General features: G+C 51.7%; 1 protein-coding gene across 2 annotated transcripts in view; it reads right to left on the bottom strand.

Moving 5' to 3' along the window:
* LOC144507806 (procollagen galactosyltransferase 1-like) overlaps positions 1-12,979 on the bottom strand; it is a 69,141-nt gene extending 56,162 nt beyond the window's left edge. The window contains exon 1 of one of the 2 annotated variants that reach the window (XM_078235117.1): positions 12,737-12,979. In XM_078235117.1, the coding sequence (XP_078091243.1) occupies positions 12,737-12,891 (155 nt within the window). In that variant the 5' untranslated portion in view covers positions 12,892-12,979. Of the gene's footprint in view, positions 1-5,101; positions 5,119-12,736 lie in introns of those variants that run through there. The other variant, XM_078235120.1, reaches the window with a different exon arrangement.
* Between the last annotated feature and the right edge of the window lie 1,684 nt (positions 12,980-14,663).

Here is a 14,663-nt window from a genome sequence, read left to right on the forward strand (position 1 = left end):
GTGCAGCCCAGGCTTATAGCATAAAGACACACTGGTTGGGATTTCCTGACCCCGTGTAGTGGTACCTCCTTCAGGAGATTCTGCGGCATGGCCAGAGTCCACTGACGCTCAGCGGGAATGGATGAATCCAATGATGGGTGGTGTCGAAAAATCCCGCTTTGAGAACAGTGCCTGAAGTGAGATCCAGTTGGGAATCGCCAAAGGACTAAGTGTAACTTTAGGTTTATCCATTACTGTCACAAGTAGGCTTACATTAACACTGCAATGAAGTTACTGTGAAAATCCCCTAGTCGCCACATTCCAGTGCCTGTTTGGGTACACCGAGGGAGAATTTAGCACGGCCAATGCACCTAACCTGCATATCTTTTGGATTGTGGGAGGAAACCCACGCAGACACGGGGAGAACGTGCAAACTCCACACAGGCAGTGACCCGAGCCGGGAATCGAACCCGGGACCCTGCGAGGCAGCAGTGCTAACCACTGTGCCATTACCCAGAGTGGGAAGCAGTCTGTAATGAAGGAAAAGATCTTCCATCAAGATGCACAATCTTATTCGACGAACTTCAACGTACTCGGGGAGGATGTTTCCCCTTGAAACAGTATTGAGAATTAGGGGTCACTGTTTAAAAGCTAGGGGTCGCCTATTTAAGACGGGGATGAGGTGAATTGTTGTCTCTCAGAGGGTGGAGAGTGTCTGGAACTCTCTTCCTCAGTCGGCAGTGGGAGCAGAGTCTGAATATTTTTAAGGCAGAGCGAGGTAGATTCTTGATGAACGAGGGGGTGAAAGGTTATCGGGGGGGGGGGGGGGGGGGGGGCTGGTGTTGACAGGAAAGTGCGGTTGAGTTTAAAATGAGATCAGGGGTTTTATTGAATGGCAGAGCAGGCTCGAGGGGCTGAGTGGCCTACTCCTGCTCCCAATTCTTCTGTTCATATGTTGCATTGATGTAGCGCCTTTAACACAGTAAAACATCCGAACAGCAGTTCACAGAAACATAACTGGACCTCAAGGCACACAAGGAGATATTAAAACAAATGATCCAAAGCTTGGTTAAGGTGGTAGGTGTAAGCAGTGCCTTAAAAGAGAAGAGAGGAGTTGAGATGTTTAGGGAGGGTTTTGCAGAGAGCCGGCAAAGACACGATGGGCCAAATGGCCTCCTGTTGTACTGGGGCCTTGGCGTGTTTGTCCATAGATGTCTGAAGGTGGAAAGGCAGGTTAATAGGGTGGTGAAAAAGGCATACGGCACACTCGTCTTTATCAGTCGGGGGATAGGTTACAAAATCAGAGAGGTCATGATGGAGTTGTATAGAACTTTGGTGAGGCCACAGCTGGAGCACTGTGTGCAGTTCTGGTCACCACATTATAGGAAGGATGTGATTGCACTGGACGGGGTGCAGAGGAGATTCACCAGGATGCTGCCTGGGATGGAACATTTAAGGCGGCACGGTAGCACAGTGGTTAGCACTGCTGCTTCACAGCTCCAGGGACCTGGGTTCGATTCCCGGCTTGGGTCACTGTCTGTGTGGAGTTTGCACATTCTCCTCGTGTCTGCGTGGGTTTCCTCTGGGTGCTCCGGTTTCCTCCCACAGTCCAAAGATGTGTGGGTTAGGTTGATTGGCCATGCTAAAATTGCCCCTTAGTGTCCTGAGATGTGTGGGTTCGAGGGATTACTGGGTAAAAATATGTAGGGATATGGGGGTAGGGCCTGGGTGGGATTGTGGTCGGTGCAGACGCGATGGGCCGAATGGCCTCTTTCTGTGCTGTAGGGATTCTATTCTATTCTAAGTTATAAAGAGAGGTTGGACAGAGAGGGGACATGTCCCCTTTTCTTCGTGCTCTGCAACTTTTCTTTCGGCTCATGTCCAGCCCTTATTGCCCCGTGATGCCTTGCTCTTACCTTGTGGCTTGTTGTCTTCTTGTCTCCTAGGCCTTTTTCTTCTCATCTTTTATCTATTATATTATTATTCGTGTTAGTGTTTTCTTGTGTGGAGTGGCGAATGGGGAGTACCCTCGTGTGGCAGGAAAAATAACAGTAGGCGGGAGGGAAAAAAAACTAAGGAAAACAGGTCTGTTTCTGCTGTATTTTAGATGTTGCGGGGTGGAGAGGTTGGATAGGCTTGGGTTGTTTTATCTGGAGCAGAGAAAAACTGAGGGCTGGCCTGACTGAGGTGTACAAGGTTATGAGGGGCATGGACAGGGTGGATAGGGAAGCAGCTGTTCCCTTTGGTTGAAGGGTCAGTTACGAGGGGACACAAGTTAAAAGTGAGGGGTGGGAGATTTAGGTGGGGGGAGATTTAGGTGGGGGGGGGATTTGAACATAAGAACTAGGAGCAGGAGTAGGCCATCTGGCCCCTCGAGCCTGCTCCGCCATTCAATAAGATCATGGCTGATCTTTTCGTGGACTCAGCTCCACTTACCCACCCGCTCACCATAACCCTTAATTCCTTTACTGTTCAAAAATGTATCTATCCTTGCCTTAAAAACATTCAATGAGGTAGCCTCAACTGCTTCACTGGGCAGGGAATTCCACAGATTCACAACCCTTTGTGTGAAGAAGTTCCTCCTCAACTCAGTCCTAAATCTGCTTCCCCTTATTTTGAGGTCATGTCCCCTAGTTCTAGTTTCACCTGCCAGTGGAAACAACTTCCCTGTTTCAATCTTATCTATTCCCTTCATAATCTTATATGTTTCTATAAGATCTCCCCTCATTCTTCTGAATTCCAATGAGTATAGCCCCAGTCTACTCAGTCTCTCCTCATAAACCAACCCTCTCAACTCCGGAATCAACCTAGTGAATCTCCTCTGCACCCCCTCCAGTGCCAGTATATCCTTTCTCAAGTAAGGAGACCAAAACTGTACAGAGTACAGGAAAAACCTTTTTTACCCCAGAGGGTGGTGACGGTCTGGAATGTGCTGCTTGGGAGGGTGGTGGAGGTGGGATGCCTCACATCCTTTAAAAAGTACCTGGGGCGGCACGGTAGCACAGTGGTTAGCACTGCTGCTTCACAGCTCCAGGGTCCCGGGTTCGATTCCCGGCTCGGGTCACTGTCTGTGTGGAGTTTGCACATTCTCCTCGTGTCTGCGTGGGTTTCCTCCGGGTGCTCCGGTTTCCTCCCACAGTCCAAAGATGTGCGGGTTAGGTTGATTGGCCAGGTTAAAAATTGCCCCTTAAAGAGTCCTGAGATGCATAGGTTAGAGGGATTAGCGGGTAAAATATGTGGGGGTAGGGCCTGGGTGGGATTGTGGTCGGTGCAGACTCGATGGGCCGAATGGCCTCCTTCTGCACTGTAGGGATTCTATGATTCTATGAGTACTTGGCACGCCGTAACATTCAAGGGCTAAGGGCCAGGTACTGGCAAGTGGGATTAGATGGGCAGAGACCCTTTCATACATCAGTGTAGACTCGATGAGCCGAAGGGCCTCTTCTGCACTGTAGTATTCTGTGACCATTCATTGGATGAATTCCAGAGCTCAGTGGCTGGGCATTTGACACTAAATGTTCGGTATAAAACGGTGATGGATAGAACAGAGAATCCTCTTTCCTCAGAATGGGTGTACTTCTGAATACAGCATCTAATCCAGAGCCAAAGGCAATCAGTTTCTGCAAGTCAAGAGGCCCAGGCCTACTTAAGGGGGAAGGTGTGTACACTGACCAAGGTCATGGTACAGAGTAAGCACTGTCCCTTCCAACGCCTGGCCTGCATCACTCCACACAACAGACAAAGGCACCTTTAATGCAGGCTTGTGCGCAAACCAACTCCCCTGATGGATTCCACTGCCGAGCGCACAGGTACACAGAGTTCTAGCAGGGCCCAGACATGACGGAAAGAACTGTTCTGTTGCCGTCAGTGAGGCACCTTCAAAATGGATTTTTGAGGTCGGTTCACAGGGAAAGGGAGGCTGGAGCCATGTCGCACATCGCCTTCACTCTCCGATCCTCTGGCTGGTGTTGGGTGCGGTATTAGAGAGCTGGGGAAGGGATTAATGCTGGCACTATGTATGGACGGCATGCTGGCACAGTGGTTAGCACTGCTGCCTCACAGCGCCAGAGACCCGGGTTCGAATCCCAGCTTGGGTCACTGTCTATGCACAGTCTGCACATTCTCCCCATGTCGGTTTCCTCCAAGTGCTCCTGTTTCCTACCACAGTCCTAAGATATGCGGGTTAGGTGGATTGGCCATGCTAAACTGCCCTTTAGTGTCAGGGGGGCTAGCTTGGGTAAATACATGGGGCCACGGGGTTAGGGTCTGGGTCTTTCCAGGCTCGATGGGCTGAATCGCCTCCTTCTGCAGTGTAGGGATTCTATGATTCTACATTACGCTGCATTTGTGAATTTATGTTTTGTGTGCCTAGCTGTAGCTCAATGGCTCATGCCTCTGGGGTGGCATGTTGGCACAATGGTTAGCACTGCTGCCTTATAGCGCCAGGGACCTGGGTTCGAATCCGGCCTCGGGTAATTGTGTGTGTGGAGTCTGCACGTTCTCCCCGTGTCTGCGTGGGTTTCCTCCGGGTGCTCCGGTTTCCTCCCACAGTGCGAATGACGTGCTGGTTAGGTGCATTGGCCATGCTAAATTCTCCCTCTCTGTACCCAAACAGGCGCTGGAGTGTGGTGACTAGGAGATTTTCACAGTAACTTCATTGCAGTGTTAATGTAAGCCTACTTGTGACTGATGAATAAACTTTACTTTGAGTCAGAAGGTTGTGGGTTCCCGTCCCACTCCAGAGACATCATGACGTAACCCAGCCTGATGTCGCAGTGCGGTACCAAGCAAGTTCTACACTGTCAGAGGAGCCACATTCTGGATGGGATGTTAAACTCCAGCGTCCCTCTCAGATCAATGTAAAAGACGCTTTGCGCTAGCGGAGGGGAGTTCTCCCGATGCCCTGAGCAATAATAATCCCTCCACCAACATGACCAAAAACTGTGGAGCAGGCTGGGATATCCTGTGGGAGCGGCCCGTCACCACATGAAGGTGCAGCTTCTCCAGCTGTTTGCCTTTCCATAGCCTGAGGAGCTTGTGGTCGTCGTCGCTTCAAAGGAGTCCAGCGAGGGAGACGTACACCCTCCCAGTCTCCTCACACAAACACCACCTTCATGCTCACCAGATGGCAAACCACACCACCTTCCTGTCAAAGGGTTGAACAAGAGGGCCACAGATACACGTCACGGATGTCAACACTGGAGGAGGCCGGGTTTGTGCCAGGAAAACTTTCCAACCGTTTGCAGATCCCTCGCCCTTTCCTAGCACCTTAGTGCCCCTTCAACTCTGCTCTTGTCCAACCCCGATTAACACCGGTGACTGCCCTCTGTGCTTTCAGCTGCCCGGGCCTAATCTCTGGAATTCCTTCTCAAACTCTCCACCTTCGAGACATTCCTTAGAATCTTCCTCTAGTCTAAAAGTTAATTTTTAAAAAGAACAAAGAACAGTACAGCACAGGAAACAGGCCCTTCGGCCCTCCAAGCCCGCACCGCTCATTGGTCCAACTAGACCAATCGTTTGTATCCCTCCATTCCCAGGCTGCTCATGTGACTATCCAGGTAAGTCTTAAACGATGCCAGCGTGTTTGCCTCCACCACCCTACTTGGCAGCGCATTCCAGTCCCCAACACCCTCTGTGTAAAAAACGTCCCTCTGATATCTGAGTTATACCTCGCCCCTCTCACCTTGAGCCCGTGACCCCTCGTGATCGTCACCTCCGACCTGGGAAAAAGCTTCCCACTGTTCACCCTATCTATACCCTTCATAATCTTGTACACCTCTATTAGGTCTCCCCTCATTCTCCGTCTTTCCAGGGAGAACAAGCCCAGTTTACCCAATCTCTCCTCATAGCTAAGACCCTCCATACCAGGCAACATCCTGGTAAACCTTCTCTGCACTCTCTCTAAAGCCTCCATGTCCTTCTGGTAGTGTGGCGACCAGAACTGGACGCAGTACTCCAAATGTGGCTTAACCAGCGTCCTATACAGCTGCAACATCAGACTCCAGCTTTTATACTCTATACCCCGTCTATAAAGGCAAGCATACCATATGCCTTCTTCACCACCTTCTCCACCTGTGCTGCCACCTTCAAGGATTTGTAGACTTGCACACCTAGGTCCCTCTGTGTTTCGATAATGATTATTATTATTTAATGATTATTTATTAGTCACAAGTAGGCTTACATTAACACTGCAATGAAATTACTGTGAAAATACCCTCGTTGCCACACCCCGGCACCTGTTCGGGTACACTGAGGGAGAATTTAGCATGGCCAATGCACCTAACCAGCACGTCTTTTGGACTGTGGGAGGAAATCGGAGCACCCGGAGGAAACCCACGCAGACACGGGGAGAACGTGCAGACTCCACACAATGACCCAAGCCAGGAATCGAACCCGGGTCCCTGGCGCTGTGAGGCAGCAGTGCTAACCACTGTACCATGGTGCCACCTTCATAATGTCTCCTTCATAGAATCCCCACAGTGCAGGAGGAGGCCATTTGGCCCATCGAGCTGCACCGACAACAATCCCATCCAGGTCCTATCCCCGTAACCCCAAGTATTTACAGTCTTTTAACAGCTCTTTGGCTCCTGGTCATTTATCTTTCTTGTTTGTCCTGTGAAGCACCCTGGGAAGTTTTACTACACTAAAAGGCGCTATCTAAATGCATCTTCTTCTTGTTGCAAAACCCTTTGATGGGTTCATGTCTTGGCATTTTGATGCTAAATATGTGACTGAAAGCACTTTGTCTGCTCCCAGTCAGGCCCTAAGGAGCAAAGTCAAAGACCCAGGGTCGATGCGTCATCGAACTCCCCGCGGACAGGCAGCCGAGAGGAAAGAGTAGCCCGAGCTCCCCAGGTGTGACTGGGGACTATGATTATTGGACCTGACAATTTACAACGCTGGTGTGTAGCTTCCCCGCCTCACTCTCCTCTCCAATTCATTCTAATTGAGAAGAGGAGCGAGTTGAAGATGGGCTGATAACCCTCGAGGGACCCAAGTAAGACTTGCATTTATAAAGCGGCTTCCACAACCTCAGGACATTCTTGAAGTTTATTTATTTACTAGTCATGAGTAGGCTTACATTAACACTGCAATGAAGTTACCGTGAAAATCCCCTAGTCGCCACACTCTGGCGCCTGTTCAGGTAACACTGAGGGAGAATTTAGCACGGACAATGCACCCTAACCAGCAGGTTTTTCAGACTGTGGGAGGAAACCCACGCAGACACGGGGAGAACGTGCAGACTCCGCACAGACAGTGGCCCAAGCCGGGAATCGAACCCGGGACCCTGGCACTGTGAGGCAGCACTGCTAACCGCTGTGTCACCATGACATTCCAGAGCACACTGTCAGCCAACAAAGTTTGAGGTACACAGTCACTGTTGTCAGCTTTTAGGTGTCCAGATCACCAACAACCTGTCCTGGTCCCCCCCATGCCGACGCTATAGTTAAGAAAGCCCCACCAACGCCTCTACTTTCTCAGAAGGCTAAGGAAATTTGGCATGTCGGCCATGACTCTCACCAGTTGTGTTGAGGGCCCTGTCGACAATTGTAGATGGGAATCCACGGTTGAGGAAAAAGGAGCACATATTGGAAGCACCACTCTGGAAAGTGGCATCATCAGAACAAATGCGACGGAGGCGAAGGAGCTGAGAGAAAGATATAGAATCCTTGCAGGATGTGGGGTGTGAAGAGCTGTAGTCCAGACAGCTACCTGGGTAGTGGTTTCCCATCTACAGTTGTTGACAGGGCCCTCAACAGTCCATCTCCCACGCCACGACCCTCACCCCCTTCCCTCCCTCCCAGAACAAGGATAGAGTCCCCCTTGTTCTCACATTTCACCCCGCCAGCCTCCACATGCAAAGCATAATCCTCCACCATTTTCACCAACTCCAGCATGAAGCCACCACCAAACACATCTTCCCTTCACTCCCTCTGTCAGCATTCCGCAGAGACCGTTCCCTCCGGAATAACCTAGTCCACTCCTCCACTATACCCAACACCTCTCCCGTCACCCATGGCACCTTCCCATGCAATCACAGGTGTAACACCTGTCCCTTTACCTCTTCCATGTTCACCATCCAAGGCCCAAAACACTCATTCCAGATTAAGCAGCGTTTCACCTGCACCTTTCAATTTGGTCTATTGCATTCGCTGCTCCCAATGTGGTCTCCTCTATATCGGAGAGACCAAGCGTAGACTGGGTGATCGCTTTGCTGAGCACCTTCGGTCTGTGCGCAATCAGGACCCTGACCTTCCGGTTGCTGCCATTTTAACACACGATCCCGCTCCCATGCCCACATGTCTGTCCTTGGCCTGCTGCAATGTTCCAGTGAAGCTCAACGCAAACTGGAGGAACAGCATCTCATCTTCCAGCTCGGCACCTTACAGCCTTCCGGCCTCAACATCGAATTCAACAACTTCAGGTGATTCGCTCTACCCCACCTCCACCCCTTTGTTTTCATTCTATTTTGTTTAATTTTTTACTGTTCTCTAGCTTTTATTTCTTTATGGTCTTTCTTCATTTTTCTTCCCCCCTTCCCCCACACTCTTTCCCCCTACTTCATCCCCCTTCCCTTACCTTTTCTCCCCCCGCTTCCCCTTTTCTACATTCTACCTCTGTCCCAAATCCTGCCCCTCCCCCAACATCTCCATCTGTCACAGCTTACAGTTTCTCTGCCGTTTTTCCATTCACACCCTTTATTCTCCCTATGGGCTGCCATTAGCAGCCTTTTCCCCTGGTTTCTGTGGCTGTGACTCATCTCTCATTCCCTCCCCCTGCAGTATAAATATCTCCCACTTTCTATGTCTTTTAGCTTTGACAAAGGGTCATCAGGACTCGAAACGTCAGCTCTTTTCTCTCCTTACAGATGCTGCCAGACCTGCTGAGATTTTCCAGCATTTTCTCTTTTAGTTTTGAACCATTAACTCGTGTCTCTCTCTCTCTCTCTCTCCACAGACACTGCCAGACCTAACGAGTTTTTCCAGCATTTTCCTCTGGGAATTCCCTCCGCGCTACACTGCAGTGTCAGCCTTGATTTGTTTGGGGTGGGGGGGGTGCTCAGGTTCGACTTACCTGAGCCACGGCTGACCCTAAAGGAATGAGCCAGGTCTGAAAAATGATGAGAGGTGTGGATAAGCTAATTCAGGAAGATGCATTCAAGGCCCAGGCACTTTCAACCCCGCTTGCCAACAAAGCGATGACACAAGTAGCTATTTATAACGGCAAGTCGAGAAAAAATAAAGAAACTTTTTTTGTTAGATGCAAGCTGGGACTTAGCAAAGCGCCTCAGAACAGTTAATCATCACTCTGCAATCCAACCACCCTGCCAGCGAGGCAAGGTATTGGTTTCCAAATTTTACAACACTTCCCTTTAAAAAAATACACGGACGGAGGCGGAGGCACTAAAGGAATTTCAAGCCTAGAAATTCGCACTAGCCTAACCCCTCAATGAAACCAAATTGAAAACTGATATCCCTGAATAAACAAGGGCTCCAACTCCCGAATCAAAGAAAAATAAGGCCCCAACTTTTTAAAAAATTCTCAGCATGTGAAGTAGCACGGTGGTTAACACTGCTACCTCACAGCGCCTGGGACCCGGGTTCGATTCCCAGCTTGGGTCACTGTCCGTGTGGAATTTGCACGTTCTCCCTGTGTCTGCTCTGGTTTCCTCCCGCACTCCAAAGATGTGCAGGTTAGGGAGATTGGCCATGCTAAATTGCCCCTTAGTATCCAAAGATGTGCAGGTTAGGTGGAGTGGCCATGCTAAATTGCCCCTCAGTGTCCAAAGATGTGCAGGTTAGGTGGATTGGCCATGCTAAATTGCCCCTCAGTGTCCAAAGATGTGCAGGTTAGGTGGATTGGCCATGCTAAATTGCCCCTCAGTGTCCAAAGATGTGCAGGTTAGGTGGATTGGCCATGCTAAATTGCCCCTCACTGTCCAAAGATGTGCAGGTTAGGTGGATTGGCCATGCTAAATTGCCCCTCAGTGTCCAAAGATGTGCAGGTTAGGTGGATTGGCCATGCTAAATTGCCCCTCAGTGTCCAAAGATGTGCAGGTTAGGTGGATTGGCCATGCTAAATTGCCCCTCAGTGTCCAAAGACGTGCAGGTTAGGTGGAGTGGCCATGCTAAATTGCCCCTCACTGTCCAAAGATGTGCAGGTTAGGTGGATTGGCCATGCTAAATTGCCCCTCAGTGTCCAAAGATGTGCAGGTTAGGTGGATTGGCCATGCTAAATTGCCCCTCAGTGTCCAAAGATGTGCAGGTTAGGTGGATTGGCCATGCTAAATTGCCCCTCAGTGTCCAAAGACGTGCAGGTTAGGTGGAGTGGCCATGCTAAATTGCCCCTCACTGTCCAAAGATGTGCAGGTTAGGTGGATTGGCCATGCTAAATTGCCCCTTCATGTCACGGGGATTAGCAGGGTAAATACGTGGGGTTACGAGGATAGGGCCTGGGTGGGATTGTTGTCAGGGCAGGCTCGATGGGCCGAATGGCCTCCTTCCGCATTGTAGGGATTCTATGAGGAAAGGTCACACTTATCGCTGCTCTTGGAGTGCTGGACCAATTCAGAATTGGCGGCACGGTAGCACAGTGGTTAGCACTGCTGCTTCACAGCTCCAGGGTCCCGGGTTCGATTCCCGGCTCGGGTCACTGTCTGTGTGGAGTTTGCACATTCTCCTCGTGTCTGCGTGGGTTTCCTCCGGGTGCTCCGGTTTCCTCCCACAGTCCAAAGATGTGCGGGTTAGGTTGATTGGCCAGGTTAAAAATTGCCCCTTAGAGTCCTGAGATGCGTAGGTTAGAGGGATTAGCAAGTAAATATGTGGGGATAGGGCCTGGGTGGGATTGTGGTCGGTGCAGACTCGATGGGCCGAATGGCCTCCTTCCGCACTGTAGGGTTTCTATGATTCTATGAGAAGGTGCCAGCAGCCATCCACGCAGGTGATACTGGAGTCACACAGAGGGCAGACCAGGTAAAGAAGCATGGCAGTAAAACAAAAAATTGTCTGAAAACTTTACATTTATATAGTGCCTCTCATGATCTTGGTACATCCCACCGCCTGCAACTGCCAATATGTTCTTTAAAAGGACCATCACTAACTAGCAATCAATTTGCACAAAGGATGATTCCTCAAACAACTGGTTTCCTCTCACAGTCCAAAGATGTGCAGGTTGGGTGGATTGGCCATGCCCCTTAGTGTCCAAAGATGAGTAGGTTAGGTCAAGTTATGGGGCAAATATGTGGGGTTATGGGGATAGGACCTGGCTAAGATGCTCTGTTGGAGAGTCTGTGCATTCTCGATGGGCTGAATGGCCTCCTTCTGCACTGTAGGATTTCTATGATTAACTGGATAAATGTTGTTTTTGGAGGGATAAAGATTGGCTCAGGCACCAGGGAGAAAGACCTCCCCCGCTCTTGTTCAATCTAGTGCCCCGGGGCCTTTAACACCAGCCCAAGAAGGAGGCAGGGCTTCCGGTGGATTAAGATCCGAAAGACGGCCCACCCGACAGTGCGGCACTGCAATGTCAGCTCAAGTCTTACCTTCAGTCTCTGGAGTGGGGCTTGAACCCACAACCTTCTGACTTCAGAGTGCCACCGTCTGAGGCACATAGAAACATAGAAGATAGGAGCAGGAGGAGGCCATTCGGCCCTTCGAACCTGCTCCACCATTCATCACCATCATGGCTGATCATCCAACTCAATAGTCTAATCCTGCTTTCTCCCCATAACCTTTGATCCCATTCACCCCAAGTGCTATATCCAGCCGCCTCTTGAATACATTCAATGTTTTGGCATCAACTACTTCCTGTGGTAATGAATTCCACAGGCTCACCACTCTATGGGTGAAGAAATGTCTCCTCACCTCCGTCCTAAAGGATCTACCCTGAATCCTCAGACTGTGACCCCTGGTTCTGGACTCCCCCACCATCGGGAACATCCTCCCTGCATCTACCCTGTTGAGTCCTGTTAGGATTTTATAAGTCTCTATGAGATCCCCCCTCATTCGTCTGAACATGGCTGAGAGCTCGCTAGTGATCGCATTCCTCCTCAACCAGGGAGCTGCCATGGCTTCTTTTTTGAGCATCGGTCCATGGGTCAGCAGATGTACAGAGTTCAGTTGGACAACTGAACATATCACAACCACCAATATAGTTCCGCCAACCACGAGGCCCCAGAGAGCATGGCCAATCCATGCCAACAATCCTGGCCCAAGTTTATGAATGCCTCTGTGGTGAGAGGCTTATAGGAAAGAGGGGGACAGGCCATTCAGCCCCTCAAGCCTGTTATACCATTCAATTAGATCATAGCAATGCACCTCAATGCCACTTTCCTGTTTTTCCTCGCTATTTGTTCATCTCAGAATTGATAACTCCCACCCGAGCACCCAAAGCACGTCGGCAGCTGGAGGCAGCCACGCCAAGCTGGAGGGAGTGGCGCTGGGCAGTTGCCCATGTCCCACCATGCCCCATCTAGCCATCAGCCCACCCAACACCGGCACTACGGCCTTTGCTGTTAAGACTAGTAATCCCAGCCCTTCCTCTGCGGGCAACCCAGCAGGTTGAAGGCAAACTAACTGGGGCAAGTTGGAACCTGGCCACTGGTCCCATGCCACCTTGGTGAGGCCACACCTGTGCCACACCTGCCAGCCATGGAAATCGGAGCGGGCGAGGGGCGGACATTGCGGGCAGGATTTTTCAGTCTTGGGTCGAGCAAGGCCGCCCCTGGGAGTACTCTGTGCAGTTTTGGTCTCCTTACCGAAGAAAGGATTTACTTGCCACAGAGGGATTGCACCGAATGTTCAGCAGACTGATTCCTGGGATGGCAGGACTGCAGTACGAGGACAGATTGGGTGGACTGGGCCTGCATTCACTGGAATTTAAGACATCAAAGCCATGTCGTTTGTTGTCCATGGTTTCCAATGCTCAGTCGGTACTGGCACTGAATGAGTTAATTGGCGTTCAGCGTCAGTGAAGCCAATAGCAGCATTTAGGATCAGATGTCACTATTCCAAATCTAATCTCTGCGAGGAAGAGATTCCACCTAAACTGGGCCCCTATCAATCCCACAAACCGGTATCACGGAGCAGTTTGAACTTGCACCAACATGTGAACAACTATTACTGTATCTCAGTTTCAAATTCATTCAAGGTCATTGCTAACTTGGGGTGAATGGAATTTTTTTTCTCTGATTGAGAAACATGTGCAGACAGGACCAAAGTCATTTAAACTACAACCCCTTGAAGCTTTTGAGAAGTTAACCACTGGTTTTAAAAGAAGCTTCCAGTCCCTCGATTTAACAGTGTTAAAACAATGTACAGGGAGGAATGCTAACAGTAGCAAGAGAAGAAAAGAAACACACAGGCGCGCGCACACACACAGGCGCACACACACACAGGCGCACACACACACAGGCGCGCACACACACACAGGCGCGCACACACAGGCGCGCACACAGGCGCGCACACAGGCGCGCACACACAGGCGCGCGCGCGCACACACACAGGCGCACACACACACAGGCGCACACACACACAGGCGCACACACACACAGGCGCACACACACACAGGCGCACACACACACAGGCGCACACACACACAGGCGCACACACACACAGGCGCGCACACACAGGCGCGCACACACAGGCGCGCACACACAGGCGCGCACACACAGGCGCGCACACACAGGCGCGCACACACACACAGGCGCGCGCACACACAGGCGCGCACACACACACAGGCGCGCACACACACACAGGCGCGCACACACACACAGGCGCGCACACACACACAGGCGCGCACACACACACAGGCGCGCACACACACACAGGCGCGCACACACACACAGGCGCGCACACACACACAGGCGCGCACACACACACACAGGCGCGCACACACACACACAGGCGCGCACACACACACAGGCGCGCACACACACACAGGCGCGCACACACACACAGGCGCGCACACACACACAGGCGCGCACACACACACAGGCGCGCACACACACACAGGCGCGCACACACACACAGGCGCGCACACACACACAGGCGCGCACACACACACAGGCGCGCACACACACACAGGCGCGCACACACACACAGGCGCGCACACACACACAGGCGCGCACACACACACAGGCGCGCACACACACACAGGCGCGCACACACACACAGGCGCGCACACACACACAGGCGCGCACACACACACAGGCGCGCACACACACACACAGGCGCGCACACACACACAGGCGCGCACACACACACAGGCGCGCACACACACACAGGCGCGCACACACACACAGGCGCGCACACACACACAGGCGCGCACACACACACAGGCGCGCACACACACACACAGGCGCGCACACACACACAGGCGCGCACACACACACAGGCGCGCACACACACACAGGCGCGCACACACACACAGGCGCGCACACACACACAGGCGCGCACACACACACAGGCGCGCACACACACACAGGCGCGCACACACACACAGGCGCGCACACACACACAGGCGCGCACACACACACAGGCGCGCACACACACACAGGCGCGCACACACACACAGGCGCGCACACACACACAGGCGCGCACACACACACAGGCGCGCACACACACACAGGCGCGCACACACACACAGGCGCGCACACACACACAGGCGCGCACACACACACAGGC

This window comes from Mustelus asterias, chromosome 19 (assembly GCF_964213995.1).
Source record: "Mustelus asterias chromosome 19, sMusAst1.hap1.1, whole genome shotgun sequence".
Classification (NCBI taxonomy): Eukaryota; Metazoa; Chordata; class Chondrichthyes; order Carcharhiniformes; family Triakidae; genus Mustelus; species Mustelus asterias.